General features: G+C 46.5%; 1 protein-coding gene across 1 annotated transcript in view; it reads left to right on the forward strand.

Annotated features, from left to right (window-relative positions):
- Positions 1-25,666, forward strand: part of eys (eyes shut homolog) — a 506,958-nt gene that overhangs the window by 190,064 nt on the left and 291,228 nt on the right. Inside the window, exons 25-27 of the mRNA XM_071394489.1 lie at positions 11,857-11,953; positions 13,291-13,398; positions 21,659-21,804. Coding sequence (XP_071250590.1) covers positions 11,857-11,953; positions 13,291-13,398; positions 21,659-21,804 — 351 coding nt within the window. The remainder of the gene's footprint in view (positions 1-11,856; positions 11,954-13,290; positions 13,399-21,658; positions 21,805-25,666) is intronic.

Here is a 25,666-nt window from a genome sequence, read left to right on the forward strand (position 1 = left end):
ATGAATCATGAGTAATGATGAGTGAGAAAGTTACAGATGCACAAATATCATACCTCCCAAAATGCTAACCTCCCCTGTTATTGTAATGGTGAGATGTTAGCATGTCTTGGGGGTATGCTAACCTCCCCTGTTATTGTAAGGGTGAGATGTTAGCATGTCTTGGGGGTATGCTAACCTCCCCTGTTATTGTAAGGGTGAGATGTTAGCATGTCTTGGGGGTGTGATATTTGTGCGTGGGGGTGTGGGCACGGTAGGTCTTGTACATAGAAATGCAGTAGTGTTATCATTTAGGTCTTGTAACGTAAACTCACTCACTTTTGTACATCGCCTTGGTCTGTACAATTGACCTTATTTTAGCACCCCCAAAACGTAATACTTCCAGATCAACTGTAATTTCAATACCATTGTAAAGCACAATTTCTTCCCTTTCCAACAGAATTCATGCCGAGACCTTCACGCTGGCCGTTTCTGCATAATTCAAGAAGGCAATGAGCTCCTTCGGGTCTTTTTAAAAATGGCTGGTGGGGAAGCGAAACTAATTGGTGATAGTGAGAAGGAGAGAAGATGTATGGGAAAACTACTTTTTTTCACTCGATCTGTACAATTATCACCTTATCACCTCTAAAATGTAAATAAAACACTAAAGAGTTGATATAATGTGTCATTACATACCTATTTGAACGTTTGTGTCGAATTTGCATCAGGTTTTTAGGACGGTGCTAAAGTGATCTTCAGATGTAAACAGCGGCTTTGAGATTTATGATCGCTTACAGTGATGATGCAAAAAATGCCTAGGTATCCCCTCCTTACCCCCGTCACTGTCCATTTCTTGTTTTTAAACGATGAGAGAAGTGCTACTGCTGTGGAGAGAGATTGTAAGACAGAAATAGTTGCTTTATGCGTGCTGTACGTTACGACATGACACGTCACGATGTAACGGAGGGTCCGTTTTTTCAACTTTTCTCCAACACTATTGAGCCTTTACCATGCCGATCAACGCTTGAATAGAAACGTAGTTCACACCCCAGATTTTGAAGTTAACACAGTCGCTACAGTCCCATTAGTTTTCTTTGTAGCCTCGTTTGAATGTCGCGGTTGCGCACATTTGTACGGAATGGGGTGAGTTTACGTTACAAACTACAGCCATAATGCAGTAGTGTTATCATGTAGGTCTTGTACGTACTATGGCCATAATGCAGTAGTGTTATCATGTAGGTATTGTACATAGAACAGCCATAATGCAGTAGTGTTATCATGTAGGTATTGTACATAGAACAGCCATAATGCAGTAGTGTTATCATGTAGGTATTGTACATAGAACAGCCATAATGCAGTAGTGTTATCATGTAGGTATTGTACATAGAACAGCCATACTGCAGTAGTGTTATCATGTAGGTATTGTACGTACTACAGCCATACTGCAGTAGTGTTATCATGTAGGTATTGTACGTACTACAGCCATAACGTAATACTTCCAGATCAACTGTAATTTCAATACCATTGTAAAGCACAATTTCTTCCCTTTCCAACAGAATTCATGCCGAGACCTTCACGCTGGCCGTTTCTGCATAATTCAAGAAGGCAATGAGCTCCTTCGGGTCTTTTTAAAAATGGCTGGTGGGGAAGCGAAACTAATTGGTGATAGTGAGAAGGAGAGAAGATGTATGGGAAAACTACTTTTTTTCACTCGATCTGTACAATTATCACCTTATCACCTCTAAAATGTAAATAAAACACTAAAGAGTTGATATAATGTGTCATTACATACCTATTTGAACGTTTGTGTCGAATTTGCATCAGGTTTTTAGGACGGTGCTAAAGTGATCTTCAGATGTAAACAGCGGCTTTGAGATTCATGATCGCTTACAGTGATGATGCAAAAAATGCCTAGGTATCCCCTCCTTACCCCCGTCACTGTCCATTTCTTGTTTTTAAACGATGAGAGAAGTGCTACTGCTGTGGAGAGAGATTGTAAGACAGAAATTACTTCCGGCGCCGAAAAGAGATGGCTGCCTCGCTTCGTGTTCCTTGGAAAATATGCAGTATTTTGTTTTTTTACGTGTTATTTCTTACATCGGTACCCCGGGTAATCTTAGGTTTCATTACATACAGTCGGGAGGAACTACTGAATATACGATTAACGTCAACTCATCATCGTTCCTACCAGGAATATGACTTTCCCGAAACGGATCCAGTGTTTTGCCTTCCACACAATACAATGGATCTGATCCCAGCCGGCGACCCTGTGCGACGCCGAAAAAGGGGAAAACGTGGCGGTCTCGTGGTCAGGCTTCGGAGACGGGCACATCGCGCTCCACTCCCTAGCATACTACTCGCCAATGTCCAGTCTCTTGACAATAAGGTTGATGAAATCCGAGCACGGGTAGCATTCCAGAGAGACATCAGGGATTGCAACGTGCTCTGCTTCACGGAAACATGGCTAACTCAAGGGACGCTAACGGAGTCGGTGCAGCCAGCTGGTTTCTTCATGCATCGCGCCGACAGAAACAAACATCTTTCCGGTAAGAAGAGGGGCGGGGGGGTATGCCTTATGATTAACGAGAAGTGGTGTGATCATCATAACAACACACAAGAACTCAAGTCGTTCTGTTCACCTGATCTAGAACTCCTCACAATCAAATGTCGACCGCATTATCTACCAAGGGAATTCTCGTCAATCATAATCACAGCCGTATACATTCCCCCCCAAGCAGACACATCGATGGCCCTGAACGAACTTTATCTGACTCTTTGTAAACTGGAAACCACACACCCTGAGGCTGCATTCATCGTAGCTGGGGATTTTAACAAGGCTAATCTAAAAACAAAACTCCCTAAATTCTATCAGCATATCGATTGTGCTACCAGGGCTGGAAAAACACTAGACCATTGTTATACTAATTTCCGCGACGCTTATAAGGCCCTCCCCCGCCCCCCTTTCGGAAAAGCTGACCACGACTCCATTTTGTTGATTCCAGCCTACAAACAGAAACTCAAACAACAAGCTCCCGCGCTCAGGTCTGTTCAACGCTGGTCCGACCAATCTGAATCCACGCTTCAAGACTGCTTCGATCACGCGGATTGGAATATGTTCCGCATCGCGTCCAACAACAATATTGACGAATATGCTGATTCGGTGAGCGAGTTCATTAGGAAGTGCATTGACGATGTCGTACCCACAGCAACGATAAAAACATTCCCAAACCAGAAACCGTGGATTGACGGCAGCATTCGCGTGAAACTGAAAGCGCGAACCACTGCTTTTAACCAGGGCAAGGTGACCGGAAGCATGACCGAATACAAACAGTGTAGCTATTCTCTCCGCAAGGCAATCAAACAGGCTAAGTCTCAGTACAGAGACAAAATCGAGTCGAAATTCAACAGCTCAGACACAAGAGGTATGTGGCAGGGTCTACAGTCAATCACGGATTACAAAAAGAAAACCAGCCCCGTCGAGGACCAGGATGTCTTGCTCCCAGACAGGCTAAACAACTTTTTTGCCCGCTTTGAGGACAATACAGTGCCACTGACACGGCCCCCTACCAAAACCTGCGGGCTCTCCTTCACTGCAGCCGAGGTGAGTAAAACATTTAAACGTGTTAACCCTCGCAAGGCTGCAGGCCCAGACGGCATTCCCAGCCGCGTCCTCAGAGCATGCGCAGACCAGCTGGCTGGTGTGTTTACGGACATATTCAATCAATCCTTATCCCAGTCTGCTGTTCCCACATGCTTCAAGAGGGCCACCATTGTTCCTGTTCCCAAGAAAGCTAAGGTAACTGAGCTAAACGACTACCGCCCCGTAGCACTCACTTCCGTCATCATGAAGTGCTTTGAGAGACTAGTCAAGGACCATATCACCTCCACCCTACCGGACACCCTAGACCCACTCCAATTTGCTTACCGACCCAATAGGTCCACAGACGACGCAATCGCAACCACACTGCACACTGCCCTAACCCATCTGGACAAGAGGAATACCCATGTGAGAATGCTGTTCATCGATTACAGCTCAGCATTTAACACCATAGTACCCTCCAAACTCGTCATCAAGCTCGAGACCCTGGGTCTCGACCCCGCCCTGTGCAACTGGGTCCTGGACTTCCTGACGGGCCGCCCCCAGGTGGTGAGGGTAGGTAACAACATCTCCACCCCGCTGATCCTCAACACTGGGGCCCCACAAGGGTGCGTTCTGAGCCCTCTCCTGTACTCCCTGTTCACCCACGACTGCGTGGCCATGCACGCCTCCAACTCAATCATCAAGTTTGCGGATGACACTACAGTGGTAGGCTTGATCACCAACAACGACGAGACGGCCTACAGGGAGGAGGTGAGGGCCCTCGGAGTGTGGTGTCAGGAAAATAACCTCACACTCAACGTCAACAAAACAAAGGAGATGATTGTGGACTTCAGGAAACAGCAGAGGGAGCACCCCCCTATCCACATCGACGGGTCAGTAGTGGAGAAGGTGGAAAGTTTTAAGTTCCTCGGTGTACACATCACGGACAAACTGAATTGGTCCACCCACACAGACAGCGTTGTGAAGAAGGCGCAGCAGCGCCTCTTCAACCTCAGGAGGCTGAAGAAATTCGGCTTGTCACCAAAAGCACTCACAAACTTCTACAGATGCACAATCGAGAGCATCCTGTCGGGCTGTATCACCGCCTGGTACGGCAACTGCTCCGCCCACAACCGTAAGGCTCTCCAGAGGGTAGTGAGGTCTGCAGAACGCATCACCAGGGGCAAACTACCTGCCCTCCAGGACACCTACACCACCCGATGTCACAGGAAGGCCATAAAGATCATCAAGGACAACAACCACCCAAGCCACTGCCTGTTCACCCCGCTATCATCCAGAAGGCGAGGTCAGTACAGGTGCATCAAAGCAGGGACCGAGAGACTGAAAAACAGCTTCTATCTCAAGGCCATCAGACTGTTAAACAGCCACCACTAACATTTAGCGGCCGCTGCCAACATACTGACTCAACTCCAGCCACTTTAAAAATGGGAATTGATGGAAATTATGTAAAAATGTACCACTAGCCACTTTAAGCAATGCCACTTAATACAATGTTTACATACCCTACATTACCCATCTCATATGTATATACTGTACTCTATATCATCTACTGCATCTTGCCATCTTTATGCAATACATGTACCACTAGCCACTTTAAACTATGCCACTTTATGTTTACATACCCTACAGTACTCATCTCATACGTATATACCGTACTCTATACCATCTACTGCATCTGCCATGCCGTTCTGTACCACCACTCATTCATATATCTTTATGTACATATTCTTTATCCCCTTACACTTGTGTGTGTGTGTAAGGTAGTAGTGTGAAATTGTTAGGTTAGATTACTGTTGGTTATTACTGCATTGTCGGAACTAGAAGCACAAGCATTTCGCTACACTCGCATTAACATCTGCTAACCATGTGTATGTGACTAATAAAATTTGATTTGATTTGATGCAGTAGTGTTATCATGTAGGTCTTGTACGTACTACAGCCATAATGCAGTAGTGTTATGTCTCTTTTCCAGTAACTTTCCAGTTATTCCTCTGTCCTTTTTCAAGGATCAAGGATCATATCCATCATGATGCTGTGTGTGTGTGCGCAAGTGCGTGTCTGTAGGTGTGTGTGTGATGGGTAGTGTTGGAGCATTACCAGTAGTTGGGCTGATTGATGATGACCCTCCATACATGGTGATTAGTCTACCTGGTTAGATTGCTCCTGATGGGGTACTCTGGATGTTTTGTGTAACCATTGTGTCGGCCAGGGGTCCAGAGCCTTCTGGTTTTCTGTTCTACCTGATAGTGAAATGACCCGGCCTGGTGTCCCAGGTCTAAATCAGTCCCTGATTAGAGGGGAATCACCCACCTGGTGTCCCAGGTCTAAATCAGTCCCTGATTAGAGGGGAATCACCCACCTGGTGTCCCAGGTCTAAATCAGTCCCTGATTAGAGGGGAATCACCCACCTGGTGTCCCAGGTCTAAATCAGTCCCTGATTAGAGGGGAATCACCCACCTGGTGTCCCAGGTCTAAATCAGTCCCTGATTAGAGGGGAATCACCCACCTGGTGTCCCAGGTCTAAATCAGTCCCTGATTAGAGGGGAATCACCCACCTGGTGTCCCAGGTCTAAATCAGTCCCTGATTAGAGGGGAATCACCCACCTGGTGTCCCAGGTCTAAATCAGTCCCTGATTATTGGGGGAAAAGCAGTTGACCGTCCATGTTTGAATTTGAGGGGACTTGGCCTTAGGGTAGTGTTTTACACGTATACTGTTAACAGATATATCTTATTTTTATAGTAAATAGGTTGTACATCGATGACATAGTACATTTAAGAGATTATGTGACGCACTGGCTAAGAATACAATATGTACAACATTCCACACATACCATTTCATATTAGACCATATAAATAAACACTATTGTTTTTCTCATCATGTTTAAGCCTACCCTACCAGAAATTAACACATTATGTTTGAGAATCTAACATGTTACATGGCATGTCAATTACTTTATAACCTGTTTCCAATACATATGACATTCCAGGTGTTTTTGAAAGCAATTTGTGTTACAATACTACACAATAACACATTTTATTGTATCTCGTAACACCTTTTTAACATGTACGTTTCCAGTAGGGTAAAATAGGAGGTTACGCTAGTTATGAGCGGTGTGGTACTGTACCCTTTGTATCATCGCTGTCAAGGCTCGGTGCACCTTGGGATGTGACAGTAGCAAGGAGAACCATGGGAACTGGAGAGAACACACAATCTCTCCCGGGGAATTATGGGACGACAGAGCTTTCTCAGGCAGAGCTGTCACTCAAACCAATGGCTAAGGCACCTCCCGTACAATATGGAATGTCAACACAATGCATGTATCTGGCTGCTACTGGCTGCTCCTGGCTGCTACTGCCACCAAGCCAAGCACTGGCTGCTACTGCCACCAAGCCAAGCACTGGCTGCTACGGGCTGCTACTGCCACCAAGCCAAGCACTGGCTGCTACGGGCTGCTGCTGGCTGCTACTTCCACCAAGCCAAGCACTGGCTGCTACTGGCTGCTCCTGGCTGCTCCTGCCACCAAGCCAAGCACTGGCTGCTACTGGCTGATCCTGGCTGCTACTGCCACCAAGCCAAGCACTGGCTGCTACGGGCTGCTACTGCCACCAAGACAAGCACTGGCTGCTACGGGCTGCTGCTGGCTGCTACTGCCACCAAGCCAAGCACTGGTTGCTGCTACGGGCTGCTACTGCCACCAAGCCAAGCACTGGCTGCTACGGGCTGCTACTGCCACCAAGCCAAGCACTGGTTGCTGCTGCTGGCTGCTACTGCCACCAAGCCAAGCACTGGTTGCTGCTGCTGGCTGCTACTGCCACCAAGCCAAGCACTGGCTGTTACTGGCTGCTACTGCCACCAAGCCAAGCACTGGATTTGTCCCAGATGGTACCCTATTTCCTATTTTGTGCACTACTTTTGACCAAAGCCCATAGTAGTGCACTATATATAGGGAGTAGGATGCCATTTGGGACACACCCAGTTAATGGTGGCTCTTTCCTCTGTCAGAGAGCCCAGGGAGACGGTAGAGGTGTGATTCCCAAGGCACAAAGTGTTCGTTCTCAGTGCTCAGACACTCATTCCATCATCCACATCTGGAGCGAACACACATACACACTACACACACTACACACACTCATTCTATCATCCCCGTCTGGAGCGAACACACATACACACTACACACACTACACACACTCATTCTATCATCCCCGTCTGGAGCGATGTGATCACTGCTCATGTCGTGTGGCGTAGTCTCAGTAGAGATGAGGGGTCGTGGATATAATAAACCCGCAGGACTAATTGTAATAGTATCAAGGTACAATGTAGACTGTATTGTTGTTTTTCTTGTAGTTGGGATTAGGCCTAGGATACAGAGAGAGAAGGGGTGGGGTGCTAACCAAAATATGACGTTTGATCTCTGTTTCTCTGTACAAATTCCAACATATAGTGTCAATCAGAATTCTCATTAATTTTGCATTAACCCGCAGGACTAATTGTAATAGTACTGAAAAGTCACGAGTGGATTTGATGGATGTTTCAATCAAAATATGACTGAAGTCTAGATTTCTGAGGGCCTGAATTTGACTGGTTGTATTTCTCCCGTAATTGTTTTTCTGTTCGTCACAGAGGTTTCACTTTGATACTACTGATCTACAAAGGATGTGTACATTAGATATTATAGTCCTCATTTGAAATGAGAATGTAGATGAATCGATTCATTTGATCTACACAACACTGTAGACCGCCCCCCTCTGAGTTCATTATATAAACCAGGGGGAAAAAACAATACAGCATGCAACCAATGAGATCTACTGTAGAATGCCATTTGCACCTGGCTACAAGACTCCCATTTAGTTCCATAATGGAATTTATCGCAGGTGTGAACGTCTGGATTTTTCGGCCTGATCCAAACACCACCATTAATACTTTAACATCTAGCAAATGACTGGGCAGACTGGGTCAACATGATCTGTACTGCTGGTCTACCAGCCAGCTAAACTAGATTCTGTAGTCCTAGAGCCTCATTTATCCATAACGCCAACAAAGGGGTTTTAATTGGGTAGATAAATGCGTAGAGAAAAGAAGAACCACCATGCACTTTATTATTACCTATTATTTATTAAATAATCCTGATTTATGTGGTCAACATAAAAGGATATAACCTCAAGCTAATTAGCCCCAATGGCTGTGGTCATTCATCTCAGAGGGACCTAATATATAGGCAGTCAGGAACTCAGATTTACTACTTAAGGATTTGGTTTTAAGGATTTGGTCTTTCATTAGCTTTGTTTGAACTCAAGGTACAATGTAGACTGTATTGTTGTTTTTCTTGTAGTTGGGATTAGGCCTAGGATACAGAGAGAGAAGGGGTGGGGTGCTAACCAAAATATGACGTTTGATCTCTGTTTCTCTGTACAAATTCCAACATATAGTGTCAATCAGAATTCTCATTAATTTTGATTTTAATTACAGTTAATTTATGTATGAAACCCTCACATTCACAAAGTGGGGATGTTGTTAGCATAACTTAATTTACATGGTTGCATCCTTTCAAAATGGCCATTGATGATCAACATTGGTTAGATTATTTCCTGTAGGACTAGTATTTTTCTTTAGGAGCCGAGCAGAGGAAATAGTATACTGTATGGAGCAAAGCAACAGCACCAACACAGCAGCAGTTAAAGGACCAAATGAATACCTCTGACAGGCAGGAAGAGGAGAGAGAGAGAGAAGAGCCTCTATCCCAGGCTGCCTTCCTGCATGCCTTCAGAAGTGCCACACAGCATCCATGCTGATCTGCTTATCCATCCTATCCCTCCCTCACCCTCCTAATGAACACAATCCTATCCCTCCCTCACCCTCCTAATGAACACAATCCTATCCCTCCCTCACCCCCCTAATGAACACCATCCTATCCCTCCCTCACCCCCCTAATGAACACCATCCTATCCCTCCCTCACCCCCCTAATGAACACCATCCTATCCCTCCCTCACCCCCCTAATGAACACCATCCTATCCCTCCCTCACCCCCCTAATGAACACCATCCTATCCCTCCCTCACCCCCCTAATGAACACCATCCTATCCCTCCCTCACCCCCCTAATGAACACCATCCTATCCCTCCCTCACCCCCCTAATGAACACCATCCTATCCGTCCCTCACCCTCCTAATGAACACCATCCTATCCCTCCCTCACCCCCCTAATGAACACCATCCTATCCCTCCCTCACCCTCCTAATGAACACCATCCTATCCCTCCCTCACCCTCCTAATGAACACCATCCTATCCCTCCCTCACCCTCCTAATGAACACCATCCTATCCCTCCCTCACCCCCCTAATGAACACCATCCTATCCCTCCCTCACCCCCCTAATGAACACCATCCTATCCGTCCCTCATCCTCCTAATGAACACCATCCTATCCCTCCCTCACCCCCCTAATGAACACCATCCTTTCCCTCCCTCACCCCCTAATGAACACCATCATATCCCTCCCTCACCCCCCTAATGAACACCATCATATCCCCCCCTCGCCCCTCACCCCCATAAAGAACACCATCATATCCCTCCCTCACCCCCCTAATGAACACCATCCTCTCCCTCCCTCGCCCCCCTAATGAACACCATCCTTTCCCTCCCTCACCCCCCTAATGAACACCATCCTATCCCTCCCTCACCCCCCTAATGAACACCATCCTCTCCCTCCCTCATCCCCTTAATGAACAAGGGCCAAAGGAGCTCTAAAGCTTAGCCTCTCTTCTCCTCCACCCCCGACTCTACTCACCACCCCTGACTCTCCCTAACTCTCCCCTCCACCCGCGACTCTCCCCACCACCCCTGACTCTCCCTAATTCTCCCCACCACCCCTGACTCTCCCTAACTCTCCCCTCCACCCGCGACTCTCCCCACCACCCCTGACTCTCCCTAATTCTCCCCACCACCCGACTCTCCCTAACTCTCCCCTCCACCCACGACTCTCCCCACCACCCCTGACTCTCCCTAACTCTCCCCTCCACCCCTGACTCTCCCTAATTCTCCCCTCCACCCGCGACTCTCCCCTCCACCACTGACTCTCCCGAATTCTCCCCTCCACCCGCAACTCTCCCCACCACCCCTGACTCTCCCTAATTCTCCCCTCCACCCGCGACTCTCCCCACCACCCCTGACTCTCCCTAATTCTCCCCTCCACCCGCGACTCTCCCCACCACCCCTGACTCTCCCTAATTCTCCCCACCACCCCGACTCTCCCTAACTCTCCCCTCCACCCGCGACTCTCCCCACCACCCCTGACTCTCCCTAATTCTCCCCACCACCCCTGACTCTCCCTAATTCTCCCCACCACCCCTGACTCTCCCTAATTCTCCCCACCATCCTGACTCTCCCTAACTCTCCCCTCCACCCGCAACTCTCCCCACCACCCCTGACTCTCCCTAATTCTCCCCTCCACCCCTGACTCTCCTAACTCTCCCCACCACCCCTGACTCTCCCTAATTCTCCCCTCCACCCCTGACTCTCCCTAACTCTCCCCACCACCCCTGACTCTCCCTAATTCTCCCCTCCACCCCTGACTCTCCCTAACTCTCCCCACCACCCCTGACTCTCCCTAACTCTCCCCACCACCCTGACTCTCCCTAACTCTCCCCTCCACCCGCAACTCTCCCCACCACCCCTGACTCTCCCTAATTCTCCCCACCACCCCTGACTCTCCCTAACTCTCCCCTCCACCCGCGACTCTCCCCACCACCCCTGACTCTCCCTAATTCTCCCCTCCACCCCGACTCTCCCCACCACCCCCGACTCTCCCCACCACCCCGACTCTCCCTAACTCTCTGCACCACCCCAGACTCTCCGTAACTCTCCCCACCACCCCCAACTCTCCTTAACTCTCCCCACCACCCTGACTCTCCCTAACTCTCCCCACCACACCTGACTCTCCCTAACTCTCCCCACCACACCCAACTCTCCCCACCACACCCGACTCTCCGTAATTCTCCCCGCCACCCCTCTCCCTATCCCCTCAGACCTCCAATCTGTCTGTGCCGCTGTAGTATTATTAGACGTGTCCACTCCTCTGAGAGAGGAAACCGAGAGGGCTGAGGGGCTGGCAGATGAGAGATTCTACAGGGGCTACTAGTTCCATTAAAATGGACATTCTACTTCCACTCCTTCCATTCACCAGGGCCTTTGTTATCATGGAGCTTGACGTTCGCTGCCTCGCAAGCTGGCCTCTCAGGATGTAGTGAGGCTTACTGATCCATGACCAGCTCATCTATCTTTCAGGATTCCAGGGAACGCGCTGTGAAATTGACACCGACGAGTGTATCTCAGGCCCATGCCAGAACCAGGGCCACTGTCTTGACCAGGTCAACAGCTACAGGTAAAAGGGGAACCGCGAGGGGCACCTTATATACAGTCTGCATACCAAATGGCCCTCTGTTCCCGAACCCTATAGGATCCAACCAAATGTAGTGCGCTATATAGGCAACAGGGTGGCATTTGGTACACTTCCATTCATTTTTCAACCCAGAGATGCGTACTCAAACAAACAAAGATGAAAATTGCTGTCAGGTTATATGAATTATGGATTATAAACACATACCAGATGATTGATGATTTGATCAATTACCCACAATACCTGCTCCCATTTAGCAGTAATTGCGCTAATGCTAATGAGTGCAATTAATTCCAAGGTGACAATTATGGAATATGGTGAAATTGAGTAGATAGTGAGCTCCACAGTCTTAAGATGGTGGTTCCCTTATGATGACTCCGGAAGTAGAATGAACACTATCATATACTTATCACAACCGTATTATATTTACCACCTCTGAACATATTATAAATATATTGATAGTACGGTCTCTGTACATTTAAGCAATAAGGCCCGAGGGGGTGTGGTATATGGCCAATATACCACGGCTAAGGGCTGTTGCGGAGTGCCTCGACACGGCCCTTAGCCGTGGTATATTGGCCATATATCACACCCCCTCGGGCCTTATTGCTTAAATGTACAGAGACCGTACTATCAATATATTTATAAAGCCCTGAGGTGCCTTATTGCTATTTTAAACTGCTTACCAACGTAATTAGAGCAGTACAAATAAGTGGTTTGTCATAACCGTGGAATACGGTCTGATATACCACGGCTGTCAACCAATCAGCATTCAGGGCTCGAACCACCCAGTTTATAATATAATATATATACTACATGATGTGCTGTGTACATTATAAGCACATATAATGTATTTACCACAGCAATATATTGTTATTATGGCCTCAGTTCAGATGTGAGTAGTGTGATGCTGTTACACCATGCTAAGCATGACCCTGTGATATGGTTAAATGAACTGTTAAATGAACAAAGGCTCATGCCATATTTCCATAAACACTATGCAAAAATAATGCGGCTTCATAATACGCCCTTTGGAGTGGAAATGAGGTCAGTTCAATGAGGAACCGTCTCCCCTTTTAACAGGACTGTTTATTTGAATCCTTCTTTACAGCTTAGTTTAACGTTTAGTTAAACAGTCACAAACTAAAAGGTCCCGATCAATCTAGATCCGATGTGTAATTAATATCAGATAAAGTCCTCTTCATTGATCTGTTATTTCATCCTTTTCTCTTCCTCACACGTGCCACTACGAGTAAACAAATGGATTTTTTATTTTGTATGCAAGAGAGGAGATCAATATTAATGATTGCCTTTGTTTTCAGCTGTGACTGTGAGCCTGGGTTTTCTGGCCGACACTGCGAGCAAGACATCAACGAGTGTACCTCCAGACCCTGCCAAAATGGAGGCATTTGCCAAGACCAGGTTAACAGGTTGGTACCTACAGTACCAGGACAATATTCACTTAATATTTACCTTACCTTGTAGACCTTACCTGGTCATTTAAGCTATCACTAAATGCATCATTGAAGCCTTAGCTAGCTAGCTAACACTGTCTTTATCTCATTTGTTTACATGTATCCCCTGTATAGTGCACTATAAGCCCTATGGGCCCTGGTCAAAAGTAGTGCACTATATAGGGAATAAGGTTACATTTGGAACGCATGCTATCTCTCTGAAGTATTTGTTTTTGAACCGTTAGCGCAAGGAACAAAAACAAGTTTAAAATGAGCCCCATGAGGTAGCTATGTTAAACCTAGCGGGGTTATTCTTCGAAGCGCTCCGGTCTGCGTCCCAAATGGCACCCTATTCCCTACATAGTACACTACTTTTGACCATTACAGAGTGAAGTGCACGGTGTAATGCATCATTTGGGATGCAGCAGCAGTCTTATATAACAGGCCTTTCTTCATCCTTGACATATTTAAGCTGCCGTACTAAAGACAGCAGAGTGCATTCAGCAGGAACACATCATGACTCTAGATTGGGTTTCCTTTCCTCCACGGGGTAGTCTTCTTCTCTCTAGGTAGCTCTCTCTCTCTCGCGCTCTCTCTCTCTCTATCTTTCTCTCTCTCCACCCTTCTCTCTTCATCTTTCTCTTTCTCCCTCTCCTCCTCTCTCTCTCTCTCTTCACCCCCCCTCTTGCTCTCTCTCTTTCCACCCCTCTCCCTTCCTCTTTCTGCTTCTCTTTATCTCTCTCACCACCTCTCTTTACTCTCTCTCTCTTTCTCTCTCTCTCTCTTCATCCCCCCTCTTGCTCTCTCTCTCCTGCCCTCTCTCTTCACCCCCCTCATGCTCTCTCTCCCTCTCTCTCTCCCTCCACTGTCTTTAATGGGAGTCCTGGGGCTTGTAGTAGGAGGCTGTAGTCCGACAGATGGGCAGAAAAGTCCCAGGGCCAATTTAAGTCCTAAATGGTTTGTCTCCAGTTTGTCTCCTGTCATGATACCTGCTCCCATGGCGACCCAGCATGCACTGCTCATAGCGATCCCCTGACTGGGCAGTTCTGGGAGTTCAGTTAAGGTGTGTCCAGCCCTCTGTAACGACTCTCTGATGATAGCAGACCCTGGATGCATCACACATGGCACCCTACTGCCTTTTTTCGTCAGTAGAGTCCAGACAAGCTGTTCCTCTATTTACTCTGCTGCTCAAACCATCCATCTACTGTACATGGAGATCTGTCTGTATAGGGCACATTAAGAGATGTAGTGAGAGTGTTGTCCCCTATAGCAGTGAGATGTAGTGTTGTCCCCTATAGCAGTGAGCTGTAGTGTTGCCCCCTATAGCAGTGAGCTGTAGTGTTGTCCCCTATAGCAGTGAGCTGTAGTGTTGTCCCATATAGCAGTGAGCTGTAGTGTTGTCCCCTATAGCAGTGAGCTGTAGTGTTGTCCCCTGTAGCAGTGAGCTGTAGTGTTGTCCCCTGATGTAGTGTTGTCCCCTATAGCAGTGAGCTGTAGTGTTGTCCCCTATAGCAGTGAGCTGTAGTGTTGTCCCCTATAGCAGTGAGCTGTAGTGTTGTCCCCTATAGCAGTGAGCTGTAGTGTTGTCCCCTATAGCAGTGAGCTGTAGCGTTGTCCCCTATAGCAGTGAGCTGTAGTGTTGTCCCCTATAGCAGTGAGCTGTAGTGTTGTCCCCTATAGCAGTGAGCTGTAGTGTTGCCCCCTATAGCAGTGAGCTGTAATGTTGTCCCCTATAGCAGTGAGCTGTAGTGTTGTCCCCTATAGCAGTGAGCTGTAGTTTTGCCCCCTATAGCAGTGAGCTGTAGTGTTGTCCCCTATAGCAGTGAACTGTAGTCTTGTCCCCTATAGCAGTGAGTTGTAATGTTGTCCCCTGTAGCAGTGAGCTGTAGTGTTGTCCCCTATAGCAGTGAGCTGTAGTATTGTCCCCTGTAGCAGTGAGCTGTAGTGTTGTCCCCTATAGCAGTGAGCTGTAGTGTTGTCCCCTATAGCAGTGAGCTGTAGTGGTGTCCCCTATAGCAGTGAGCTGTAGTGGTGTCCCCTGTAGCAGTGAGCTGTAGTGGTGTCCCCTGTAGCAGTGAGCTGTAGTGGTGTCCCCTATAGCAGTGAGCTGTAGTGGTGTCCCCTATAGCAGTGAGCTGTAGTGGTGTCCCCTATAGCAGTGAGCTGTAGTGTTGTCCCCTATAGCAGTGAGCTGTAGTGTTGTCCCCTATAGCAGTGAGCTGTAGTGTTGTCCCCTATAGCCGTGAGCTGTAGTGTTGTCCCCTGTAGCCGTGAGCTGTAGTGTTGTCCCCTGTAGCAGTGAGCTGTAGTGTTGTCCCCTATAGCAGTGAGCTGTAGTGTTGTCCCCTATAGCAGTGAGCTGTAGTGTTGTCCCCTGTAGCAGTGAGCTGTAGTGTTGTCCCCTGTAGCAGTGAGCTGCAGTGTTGTCCCCTGTAGCAGTGAGCTGTAGTGGTGTCCCCTATAGCAGTGAGCTGTAGTGTTGTCCCCTATAGCAGTGAGCTGTAGTCTTGTCCCCTATAGAGGTGAGCTGTAGTCTTGTCCCCTATAGCAGTGAGCTGTAGTGTTGTCCCCTATAGCAGTGAGCTGTAGTGTTGTCCCCTATAGCAGTGAGCTGTAGTGTTGTCCACTATAGCAGTGAGTTGTAGTGTTGACCCCTATAGCAGTGAGCTGTAGTGTTGTCCCCTATAGCAGTCAGCTGTAGTGTTGACCCCTATAGCAGTGAGCTGTAGTGCTGTCCCCTATAGCAGTGAGTTGTAGTGTTGTCCCCTATAGCAGTGAGCTGTAGTGGTGTCCCCTATAGCAGTGAGCTGTAGTGGTGTCCCCTATAGCAGTGAGCTGTAGTGGTGTCCCCTATAGCAGTGAGCTGTAGTGTTGTCCCCTATAGCAGTGAGCTGTAGTGTTGTCCCCTATAGCAGTGAGCTGTAGTGTTGTCCCCTATAGCAGTGAGCTGTAGTGTTGTCCCCTATAGCAGTGAGCTGTAGTGGTGTCCCCTATAGCAGTGAGCTGTAGTGGTGTCCCCTATAGCAGTGAGCTGTAGTGGTGTCCCCTATAGCAGTGAGCTGTAGTGGTGTCCCCTGTAGCAGTGAGCTGTAGTGGTGTCCCCTGTAGCAGTGAGCTGTAGTGGTGTCCCCTATAGCAGTGAGCTGTAGTGGTGTCCCCTATAGCAGTGAGCTGTAGTGGTGTCCCCTATAGCAGTGAGCTGTAGTGGTGTCCCCTATAGCAGTGAGCTGTAGTGGTGTCCCCTATAGCAGTGAGCTGTAGTGTTGTCCCCTATAGCAGTGAGCTGTAGTGGTGTCCCCTATAGCAGTGAGCTGTAGGGTTGTTCCCTATAGCAGTGAGATGTAGTGTTGTCCCCTATAGCAGTGAGCTGTAGTGGTGTCCCCTATAGCAGTGAGATGTAGTGTTGACCCCTATAGCAGTGAGCTGTAGTGTTGTCCCCTATAGCAGTGAGCTGTAGTGTTGTCCCCTATAGCAGTGAGCTGTAGTGTTGTCCCCTATAGCAGTGAGCTGTAGTGTTGTCCCCTATAGCAGTGAGCTGTAGTGTTGTCCCCTATAGCAGTGAGCTGTAGTGTTGTCCCCTATAGCAGTGAGCTGTAGTGTTGTCCCCTATAGCAGTGAGCTGTAGTCTTGTCCCCTATAGCAGTGAGCTGTAGTGTTGTCCCCTATAGCAGTGAGCTGTAGTGTTGTCCCCTATAGCAGTGAGCTGTAGTGTTGTCCCCTATAGCAGTGAGCTGTAGTCTTGTCCCCTATAGCAGTGAGCTGTAGTCTTGTCCCCTATAGCAGTGAGCTGTAGTCTTGTCCCCTATAGCAGTGAGCTGTAGTCTTGTCCCCTATAGCAGTGAGCTGTAGTCTTGTCCCCTATAGCAGTGAGCTGTAGTCTTGTCCCCTATAGCAGTGAGCTGTAGTCTTGTCCCCTATAGCAGTGAGCTGTAGTCTTGTCCCCTATAGCAGTGAGCTGTAGTCTTGTCCCCTATAGCAGTGAGCTGTAGTCTTGTCCCCTATAGCAGTGAGCTGTAGTCTTGTCCCCTATAGCAGTGAGCTGTAGTCTTGTCCCCTATAGCAGTGAGCTGTAGTCTTGTCCCCTATAGCAGTGAGCTGTAGTCTTGTCCCCTATAGCAGTGAGCTGTAGTCTTGTCCCCTATAGCAGTGAGCTGTAGTCTTGTCCCCTATAGCAGTGAGCTGTAGTCTTGTCCCCTATAGCAGTGAGCTGTAGTCTTGTCCCCTATAGCAGTGAGCTGTAGTCTTGTCCCCTATAGCAGTGAGCTGTAGTCTTGTCCCCTATAGCAGTGAGCTGTAGTCTTGTCCCCTATAGCAGTGAGCTGTAGTCTTGTCCCCTATAGCAGTGAGCTGTAGTCTTGTCCCCTATAGCAGTGAGCTGTAGTCTTGTCCCCTATAGCAGTGAGATCCAGCATCTCACAGTACTGTTGTTGTGGTGGTTGGTTTAAGGAGCTGGTGATGGAGGGTTTATAATGTATTCTAAGTGCAGAAGTAAGGGCTTCCTGTAAAGCTGCTGTCATTTAATGACAGGCTGTTCCCTGTTAGGGCCTAAAGTCATAGGAGGATAGATGGAGAAAACAGGCATCAAGTCATAGGAGGGTAGATGGAGAAAACAGGCATCAAGTCATAGGAGGATAGATGGAGAAAACAGGCATCAAGTCATAGGAGGGTAGATGGAGAAAACAGGCATCAAGTCATAGGAGGGTAGATGGAGAAAACAGGCATCAAGTCATAGGAGGATAGATGGAGAAAACAGGCATCAAGTCATAGGAGGATAGATGGAGAAAACAGGCATCAAGTCATAGGAGGATAGATGGAGAAAACAGGCATCAAGTCATAGGAGGATAGATGGAGAAAACAGGCATCAAGTCATAGGAGGGTAGATGGAGAAAACAGGCATCAAGTCATAGGAGGATAGATGGAGAAAACAGGCATCAAGTCATAGGAGGATAGATGGAGAAAACAGGCATCAAGTCATAGGAGGGTAGATGGAGAAAACAGGCATCAAGTCATAGGAGGATAGATGGAGAAAACAGGCATCAAGTCATAGGAGGATAGATGGAGAAAACAGGCATCAAGTCATAGGAGGGTAGATGGAGAAAACAGGCATCAAGTCATAGGAGGGTAGATGGAGAAAACAGGCATCAAGTCATAGGAGGGTAGATGGAGAAAACAGGCATCAAGTCATAGGAGGGTAGATGGAGAAAACAGGCATCAAGTCATAGGAGGGTAGATGGAGAAAACAGGCATCAAGTCATAGGAGGGTAGATGGAGAAAACAGGCATCAAGTCATAGGAGGATAGATGGAGAAAACATCAAAGGAGTTGGCAGTGTTCTCTACTATCAATAATGTCAATATGAAAACAACCTTAACATTTCAAATGGACAGGAGGGCACTTAATACAGAATGCTACATCACTTATATCAATTATACACACTCTTTACTTGAGTGCTACATTAAAAAATCTTCACTAGCCGTTTTGGGTAAGTGTTTGGTCATCCTATGGGTGTTGTGATTGGTCATCCTATGGGTGTTGTGATTGGTCATCCTATGGGTGTTGTGATTGGTCATCCTATGGGTGTTGTGATTGGTCATCCTATGGGTGTTGTGTTTGGTCATCCTATGGGTGTTGTGATTGGTCATCCTATGGTGTTGTGATTGGTCATCCTATGGGTGCTGGGATTGGTCATCCTATGGGTGTTGGGATTGGTCATCCTATGGGTGTTGTGATTGGTCATCCTATGGGTGTTGTGATTGGTCATCCTATGGGTGTTGTGATTGGTCATCCTATGGGTGTTGTGATTGGTCATCCTATGGGTGCTGGGATTGGTCATCCTATGGGTGTTGGGATTGGTCATCCTATGGGTGTTGTGATTGGTCATCCTATGGGTGTTGTGATTGGTCAACCTATGGGTGTTGTGATTGGTCATCCTATGGGTGTTGTGTTTGGTCATCCTATGGGTGTTGTGATTGGTCATCCTATGGGTGTTGTGATTGGTCATCCTATGGGTGTTGTGTTTGGTCATCCTATGGGTGTTGTGATTGGTCATCCTATGGGTGTTGTGTTTTGTCATCCTATGGGTGTTGTGATTGGTCATCCTATGGGTGTTGTGATTGGTCATCCTATGGGTGTTGTGATTGGTCATCCTATGGGTGTTGTGATTGGTCATCCTATGGGTGTTGTGATTGGTCATCCTATGGGTGTTGTGTTTGGTCATCCTATGGGTGTTGTGATTGGTCATCCTATGGGTGTTGTGATTGGTCATCCTATGGGTGTTGTGTTTGGTCATCCTGTGGGTGTTGTGTTTTGTCATCCTATGGGTGTTGTGATTGGTCATCCTATGGGTGTTGTGATTGGTCATCCTATGGGTGTTGTGTTTGGTCATCCTATGGGTGTTGTGATTGGTCATCCTATGGGTGTTGTGTTTGGTCATCCTATGGGTGTTGTGTTTGGTCATCCTATGGGTGTTGTGATTGGTCATCCTATGGGTGTTGTGATTGGTCATCCTATGGGTGTTGTGATTGGTCATTCATTCTATGGGTGGTGTGATTGGTCATTCATTCTATGGGTGGTGTGATTAGTCATTTTATGGGTGTTGTGATTGGTCATCCTATGGGTGTTGTGATTGGTCATCCTATGGGTGTTATGATTGGTCATCCTATGGGTGTTGTGATTGGTCATCCTATGGGTGTTGTGATTGGTCATCCTATGGGTGTTGTGATTGGTCATCCTATGGGTGTTATGATTGGTCATCCTATGGGTGTTGTGATTGGTCATCCTATGGGTGTTGTGATTGGTCATCCTATGGGTGTTGTGATTGGTCATCCTATGGGTGTTATGATTGGTCATCCTATGGGTGTTGTGTTTGGTCATCCTATGGGTGTTGTGATTGGTCATCCTATGGGTGCTGGGATTGGTCATCCTATGGGTGCTGGGATTGGTCATCCTATGGGTGTTGGGATTGGTCATCCTATGGGTGTTGTGATTGGTCATCCTATGGGTGTTATGATTGGTCATCCTATGGGTGTTGTGATTGGTCATCCTATGGGTGTTGTGATTGGTCAACCTATGGGTGTTGTGATTGGTCATCCTATGGGTGTTGTGTTTGGTCATCCTATGGGTGTTGTGATTGGTCATCCTATGGGTGTTGTGATTGGTCATCCTATGGGTGTTGTGTTTGGTCATCCTATGGGTGTTGTGATTGGTCATCCTATGGGTGTTGTGATTGGTCATCCTATGGGTGTTGTGTTTTGTCATCCTATGGGTGTTGTGATTGGTCATCCTATGGGTGTTGTGATTGGTCATCCTATGGGTGTTGTGATTGGTCATCCTATGGGTGTTGTGATTGGTCATCCTATGGGTGTTGTGATTGGTCATCCTATGGGTGTTGTGATTGGTCATCCTATGGGTGTTGTGTTTGGTCATCCTATGGGTGTTGTGATTGGTCATCCTATGGGTGTTGTGATTGGTCATCCTATGGGTGTTTGGTCATCCTATGGGTGTTGTGATTGGTCATCCTATGGGTGTTGTGATTGGTCATTCATTCTATGGGTGGTGTGATTGGTCATTCATTCTATGGGTGGTGTGATTAGTCATTTTATGGGTGTTGTGATTGGTCATCCTATGGGTGTTGTGATTGGTCATCCTATGGGTGTTATGATTGGTCATCCTATGGGTGTTGTGATTGGTCATCCTATGGGTGTTGTGATTGGTCATCCTATGGGTGTTGTGATTGGTCATCCTATGGGTGTTATGATTGGTCATCCTATGGGTGTTGTGATTGGTCATCCTATGGGTGTTGTGATTGGTCATCCTATGGGTGTTGTGATTGGTCATCCTATGGGTGTTGTGATTGGTCATCCTATAGGTGTTGTGATTGGTCATCCTATGGGTGTTGTGATTGGTCATCCTATGGGTGTTGTGATTGGTCATCCTATGGGTGTTGTGATTGGTCATCCTATGGGTGTTGTGATTGGTCATCCTATGGGTGTTGTGATTGGTCATCCTATGGGTGTTGTGATTGGTCATCCTATGGGTGGTGTGATTGGTCATCCTATGGGTGTTGTGATTGGTCATCCTATGGGTGTTATGTTCTTGGGAATATAGTTAAATACAGTAGTATAATAACTGTCCTTCTACCTCTAAATGTTGTTCTTCTTTTTAATACTGCCTGAACTTTTCAGCTTCCTGTAATCATTGTCATCCCATCACTAATAGTTGATCTTGTTACTGTCTAGGTTCCACTGTAATTGCCCAGCTGGATATTTTGGCACCCTGTGTGACCTGGATATTAATGAGTGTGAAGTTTCACCTTGCCTTCACGAGGCCGTCTGTATCAACAAACCTGGAGGCTTCAAGTGTGTCTGTCGCCCTGGACACGCAGGTAAAGATTATTTCATTTTAACCCTGCTGTCACCAAATTCTAAAAGCTACTTTCCCTGTTAGGACTCCTTTACCCCTCGGTGACAAAGAGATCAATGTGAGGGCTACAGCTTATCAGGACCGTGGTGGGTCTAGCTGGATGCTTCATGCTATCAGGACCTTGGTGGGTCTAGCTGGCTGCTTCATGATATCAGGACCGTGGTGGGTCTAGCTGGCTGCTTCATGATATCAGGACCGTGGTGGGTCTAGCTGGCTGCTTCATGATATCAGGACCATGGTGGGTCTAGATGGATGCTTCATGATATCAGGACTGTGGTGGGTCTAGCTGGCTGCTTCATGATATCAGGACCATGGTGGGTCTAAATGGCTGCTTCATGATATCAGGACTGTGGTGGGTCTAGCTGGCTGCTTCATGCTATCAGCACCGTGGTGGGTCTAGCTGGCTGCTTCATGATATCAGGACAGTGGTGGGTCTAGCTGGATGCTTCATGATATCAGGACAGTGGTGGGTCTAGCTGGCTGCTTCATGATATCAGGACCATGGTGGGTCTAGATGGATGCTTCATGATATCAGGACCGTGGTGGGTCTAGCTGGCTGCTTCATGATATCAGGACCGTGGTGGGTCTAGCTGGCTGCTGCATGATATCAGGACCATGGTGGGTCTAGCTGGCTGCTGCATGATATCAGGACCATGGTGGGTCTAGCTGGCTGCTTCATGATATCAGGACCATGGTGGGTCTAGCTGGCTGCTTCATGATATCAGGACCGTGGTGGGTCTAGCTGGCTGCTTCATGATATCAGGACCATAATGGGTCTAGCTGGCTGCTTCATGATATCAGGACAGGGGTGGGTCTAGCTGGCTGCTTCATGATAGTCTGACACTGGAACTGGCTAAAACAAACCTCAAAGAGAAACTGTCTGCAGCACAAGGGGTGATCATTTTAATTAATCGTATTGTACACACAGCACAGTTCCCTTTGATATAATGTTTCAAGAGTGATAACAGGAGATAAATCCACAGTACTTGTTTTAATCTAAAGGTAACCTGTCTTCAACTGTGTCTACATTCTGATGGTCTGTTATTTCATTAGGCTCTTTAGTTTCACCACTACATTCTGTTGTTTCATTAGGCTCTTTAGTTTCACCACTACATTCTGTTGGTCTGTTGTTTCATTAGGCTCTTTAGTTTCACCACTACAGTCTGTTATTTCATTAGGCTCTTTAGTTTCACCACTACATTCTGTTGGTCTGTTGTTTCACCACTACATTCTGTTATTTCATTAGGCTCTTTAGTTTCACCACTACAGTCTGTTATTTCATTAGGCTCTTTAGTTTCACCACTACATTCTGTTGGTCTGTTGTTTCACCACTACATTCTGTTGATTCATTAGGCTCTTTAGTTTCACCACTACATTATGTTGGTCTGTTATTTCATTAGGCTCTTTAGTTTCACCACTACAGTCTGTTATTTCATTAGACTCTTTAGTTTCACCACTACATTATGTTGGTCTGTTGTTTCATTAGGGCTCTTTAATTTCACCACACTATTGTTGTTTTGCTCTGCTACCATCCATTTAGGACATGTTTTACACACAAGACACCTATATTGAGATTTTTTTGTTAGAGGACCAATCTAATCCTGCTTCCTGTCAGCTGGTTGGAAGATTAATTTCATTTGTCTTCTTCACTGTATCATCAATTTATCCTTTTCCAGTGGAAACAGGGGAGGGTGGAGGGGGGAACTCTCGGAGGTATTGCCACTCTTGAGAGCAACAGAAGAGCCTGACGCGCATGGCCCAATTCCCAACTGAAGATGCTTCTTTTCTCCTTAGGCCCCTATGCGCTCAGCCTCGGCTGCTTCCCAAATAACCCTGTATTCCCTGTACGGTGCACTACTTTTGACCAGGGCCCTGGTCCAAAGTATTACACTATATAGGGAATAGGGTGCCATTTTGGATGCAACCATTGTACAAGTCATTACTTTCTCCCCTTCCCTCTAAGCTGGTCTGAGGAAACAGACAGTGTCTGCCCCAGGGAGCAGGGCCAGAGGATATATTTTGGATTGGTTCAACCAACCGACTTCAGCTTCCAAAGAAATATTTGCTCTAATAAGACATGTAACATAACTTTTTCAAGAGAAGAGAGGGGACAAAAGTGTGTAAGTAAAAATAGAGAGAAAAGAGGAAAGAATGGAAGAAAAATAGGAGATGAAAGAGTGTAAGGAAAACGAGAAGGATTTGGCAAAACGTTAATATGGCTTCGGTCTAGTGGTTGAATTGGCTGCTCGGGGGCTTGATCTAGGCACATAATGATTTGTAAATTGAAAATGTGTTTTTATGCAGCTGCTATAGTGTGTCATCTGCTCCCGCCAGTGAAATACTGTAACTCATTGTGTCACTTTGATGCTATTATCAAATTTATTCTCATATTGCTTCGCTTCATCCATCAGGGAAGGCAAAGGCCCTCTCCAAATGGGATGTCAACATTCATTCCAACTCGTTTCAACGGTTGACATGAAAATAAAGTCGTCAGGTGTTATAGCGAGGGGCTTTTACATTCATTTGAATACAGATTTATGGGAGAATAAATGGTGAAGTTTTCAGAATACATGCAAGCGTCAGAAATATGTTGATGTAATGAATTTGGTTATCAGTAGGAAATTGCACATATGAGCAATATCATGTTCAAACTAAAACATAGTTGGAATCTTATTTAGGTGAATCATCCACAGTGTGAGAAATATGCAACGAGGGATCTTAGATTTGGTATGCTATTTATGTTTTATTTTGTCAAAAGGATAGAATTCTTATTATGCGTAAGGTAAAAAGTGCATTTCTGTCTCACAAAACTAATACAGAAGTCTGATTTTAAAACACTATTCAAGGTCTGGTTGATAATTATGTCCCCATGCAATCCCCAAAACATTCCTGCATGGAATATCTTACCACCAGCACTGATTAAATAATTATTTGGTTGTGCAAACCACAGTTTGTCCAGGTGGCTGGTCTCAGATGATCCCGCAGGTGAAGAAGCCAGATGTGGAGGTCCTGGGCTGGTGTGATTACTTGTGGTCGTGAGGCCAGTTGGACATACTGCCATATTCTCTAAAATGAAGTTGGAGGCAGCTTATGGTAGAGATATTAACATTCAATTCTCTGGCAACAGCATGCCAATTGCGCACTCCCTCACAATTGAGGCATCTGTGGCACAAAACTGCACATTTAGGAGTGGCCTTTTATTGTCCTTAGCACAAGGTGCACTTGTGTAATGATCATGCTTCTTGATTGTCTTGGCAAATAAGAAATGCTCACTGACAGGGATGTAGACAACTTTTAGTGTGTATGGAACGTTTCTGGGATCTTTTATTTCATGAAACATGGGACCAACACTTTACATGTTGCGTTTATATTTTTGTTTAGTATTTACAGTGCCAGTCAAAAGTTGACACATCTACTCAATCCAGGGTTTTCCTTTATTTTGACTATTTTCTACATTGTAGCACAATAGTGAAGACATCAAAACTATGATGCACACACACTACCATAAAACACAGCCTGATTATGTCAACATGTATGGAATTGTTCCAAACGTATATTAACTATAAAGAGCCTCTAAACGTGCACTTCCTTAACAGGGGTCTAGGGAGATGATGATTAATACACCTTGACACCTGGCTTTGTGAAAAATGAAGAGCAATACAGGAGACAGATTAAAAAGGTTTCATCCCAATGTTAACCTTCTTAAAGGCTCTTACAGGAGAATCCATCTGAGAGAAACAAGAGAGAGACATTAAATAATAATCGTCCAGCTTCTATCCTCAATTACCTCTCGCAGCTGGAACTTTTTAAATCCACATAATTGT

The sequence above is a fragment of the Salvelinus alpinus genome, chromosome 3, assembly GCF_045679555.1.
Source record: "Salvelinus alpinus chromosome 3, SLU_Salpinus.1, whole genome shotgun sequence".
Classification (NCBI taxonomy): Eukaryota; Metazoa; Chordata; class Actinopteri; order Salmoniformes; family Salmonidae; genus Salvelinus; species Salvelinus alpinus.